General features: G+C 56.3%; 1 protein-coding gene across 1 annotated transcript in view; it reads left to right on the top strand.

The window, feature by feature from the left end:
• The first annotated feature begins 1,337 nt into the window (after positions 1 to 1,337).
• Positions 1,338 to 2,822, top strand: part of LOC118698815 (exocyst complex component 1-like) — an 8,844-nt gene continuing 7,359 nt past the window's right edge. The window contains 2 exon segments of the mRNA XM_036402355.1: positions 1,338 to 1,494; positions 1,912 to 2,723. Of these exon segments, the coding sequence (XP_036258248.1) occupies positions 1,338 to 1,494; positions 1,912 to 2,723 (969 nt within the window).

Here is a 2,822-nt window from a genome sequence, read left to right as displayed (position 1 = left end):
CTTCAGCTCCTGGTACCCAGGCAGTGCGAGGAGTGGAAATGTGGGGCTGCCTGCAAACAGACGAGTTCATGGGAGAAATATGAAGGGTTTGAAAATAACCTATTTAGTCACTGGGGTTTCAAGAAAGGGATGGAGCTGGAAAATTCCATCTGGAAGGGAGACTGTGTGTGTGTGTGCACCGTGCCTGCCCTGTTTGTCTGCAATAGTGGATAAGAAACGTCCTGGAACGGCTCAAAAATACCTTGTGGGTTTTGTCTGGATGTTTGTTGGTTTGTGTTGGGCTATTCATGCCTCTCCATCTCCAGCAGCCTGGAGAAGAGGGGACAGCAACCATCACCACCACCTGCAGCGCTTTGGGGCACCTAAACATGTTTTTGCCAGGAATCCTGGTCGCCTAAATAGGTTGTGTGTGTTTTTTTCTGGATAGGGCTGCGGAAAGTAGGCACCTCAAGTGGTGCTTTGAATGGAGCCTTTGTCTGCAGCGAGGAGTGGGGAGGAACATGGAAACACCTGAGCCTGTCACCAGCCTGTCCCTGCTCGGGGCAGGGGCAGGGCTCTGCAGGCTGGCCGGGTGCTGTCCTGGTTCAGGGCAAATTTTGGAGAGAACCCCCAAAGGGGCTCCTCTAGGGAAGCAGATTCAATTGGCCCCTCCCTGCAACCAGTTTGGGGGAAACTACCTCCTTGGACAAAAGTGGAAAAAACCTGTTTATTAAACAATAAAACCTAAACAATATTGAACAATAAAACCCCTTGTTGCTCCAAAAGAGATGACAAACTGAGAAAGTCCCCTCCCCCAGTTGCAGTTCAGCTCACACAGGCTCTTATCAGTCCCTCTGGTGCTGGAAATGTTGCGGGCTGGGCCAGGCCTGGTGGGCCACAAGTGCGAGCTGCCGGTGCTCTTCTGGGTGTTCAGTCCAGAGCAGGTTTCAAGAGGTCCAAAGAAAAGGGAAAAAAGAAAAAAACCACAGTCCAGGGAACTTCCTTGCCTCAGCAAGCTAAAACTAACTAAAAGCAAAGGAGAGCTCTGTCCCGCTGTCTGTTCATCCACAGACAACACAGTCCAGGAGCAGGAATGTGGAGGAGTGAGTGCAGTGTCTGAAAACAAACTGCTGCTTCTTCAATCCCCCCTTCACTCTTTGGAACATGGCTTAAAGGTGCAAAACTTATTATTCAGCATAAACAGAACAAGACAATTGGGGATAAAAGCATCATATAGTCAACCTAGGACAGGTGCCCAGGCCCGGTGCAGAGGGCCCGGCCAGGAGGCTGTGGAGGCAAGGGCTGACTCTGCTGTTTTGTCTGCAAGGCCCAACTCTGCTGTTTTGTCTGCAAGGGCCATGGCGAGCACCGAGGGCTTTGCCGCCGTCTTCTACAGCGAGCCGGGGGTGCTGGGGCTGCTCGGCAACGTGGTCAGCGCCTTCCTCCTGTGCCTGCAGAACTTCACTGTGGCCGCCACCGGCCTCGGGCCTCGCGCAGCAGAGCAGGTCCTGGCAGGTGGGTGCTGCTGCTCAGGGTGGGGTGGGTGGGCCTGAATGTCCCCTGAGATCTTTGAGGTCGTCCCCATGGGCCAGTGGGCACCACTGGTGGGAAATGTGGGCTGTGTCCATTGTGCAGGTCGGTGTGCTCCTGGGGATGGCTGCTCCTCCTTCCCCAGCCACGGGGCCAAGTATTCCAGGTGCCATTCCCTGCTAGATCCAAGCTGTCCTTGAGGCCTGCTCAGCACACTGAGCCAAGGGCTTAGGGGCCACGCAGAGAAATTTTCCCATAAAGGTGGGAAGAGGGGCAGGCAGAGGCCCCAGGGCTGCTCACAGGAAAGCCATGGGACCTGCTGTGGGATGTGCCCTAGAGCTTCCTGCAGCTCCAGCCTTTTTGTGCTTGGCTTCACACCTGACCCATTCCTGCATCCCTCAGGTGTCCACCTCATCCTGATCGGAGGCTTTGTCCAGCTCCTGGCTGGATTTCTCGCCTTCCGCAAGTATGACCACCTTGGAGGCGCGGCCTTCCTCACCTTCTCTGCTCTGTGGAGCAGCTATGGGGCCACGAAGGTCCTGTCTGCCGTGTATCCCTCCCCGGAGAACACAACGCTCCCCTCTGGAAATGCCAGCCAGCTCCCGGCCGCCAGCACGGCCCTGCTCTCAGCCAGCCAGAGCTCCGTGGCCGGGCTGGTGGCCTACATTGCCATCTCCTTCATCCTGTCCTTCTGCTCGGCCACCATCAACTACATCATGCCCTTCATCTTCGGGCCCATCGCGCTGGCCCTGAGCTTCGAGGCGGTCGCGCTCTTCGGGGACTGGGCCCTGGTGGTGTCTGGGGTCCTGGAGCTGGGCATTGTCCTGTGCGGGCTGTACGGGGCTGTGGCTCTGCTCCTGAAGGGCATCACCCAGAGGTACGTCCTGCCTGGCTTTGGGCACCCCCTTTTCAATGTCCTGCTGCTGGGATCGGCACAGAAAAGCTCCTCCAAGGCCCTTGGGGAAGAAAAGAAGAAGAACACCAAGTATGCAGAGCCGATGGCCCTGGGGAACATCTGCGACACTGTGTCACCCTTTATATTTGCCTTTTACTTCTTTGGGTACATGAAGACATTCTGTGTGGGGGCAGCGTGGATTTCCATCATCTCCAGCTGCCAGCTGCTCTCCAGCTTCTACAGCTACCTCAGAGGAGACAGCTACCACACCAACCAAGTTTGGTGTCCACAGCCTCCTGTGGTGCTGGAGATGTCCCTGGTGAGGAGTTTGTGCTCACTGCCATCCTCGGGCTGCCCGTGGCTCAGGACAGCAGGCTGGGAATGTTTGGAGCGTGGTTCTTCCTGGCCACTGCCTGCC

This window comes from Molothrus ater, chromosome 14 (assembly GCF_012460135.2).
Source record: "Molothrus ater isolate BHLD 08-10-18 breed brown headed cowbird chromosome 14, BPBGC_Mater_1.1, whole genome shotgun sequence".
NCBI lineage: Eukaryota > Metazoa > Chordata > Aves > Passeriformes > Icteridae > Molothrus > Molothrus ater.
The sequence above is the reverse complement of the archived record's forward strand: the minus strand, read 5'-3'. Positions and strand labels throughout refer to the sequence as shown.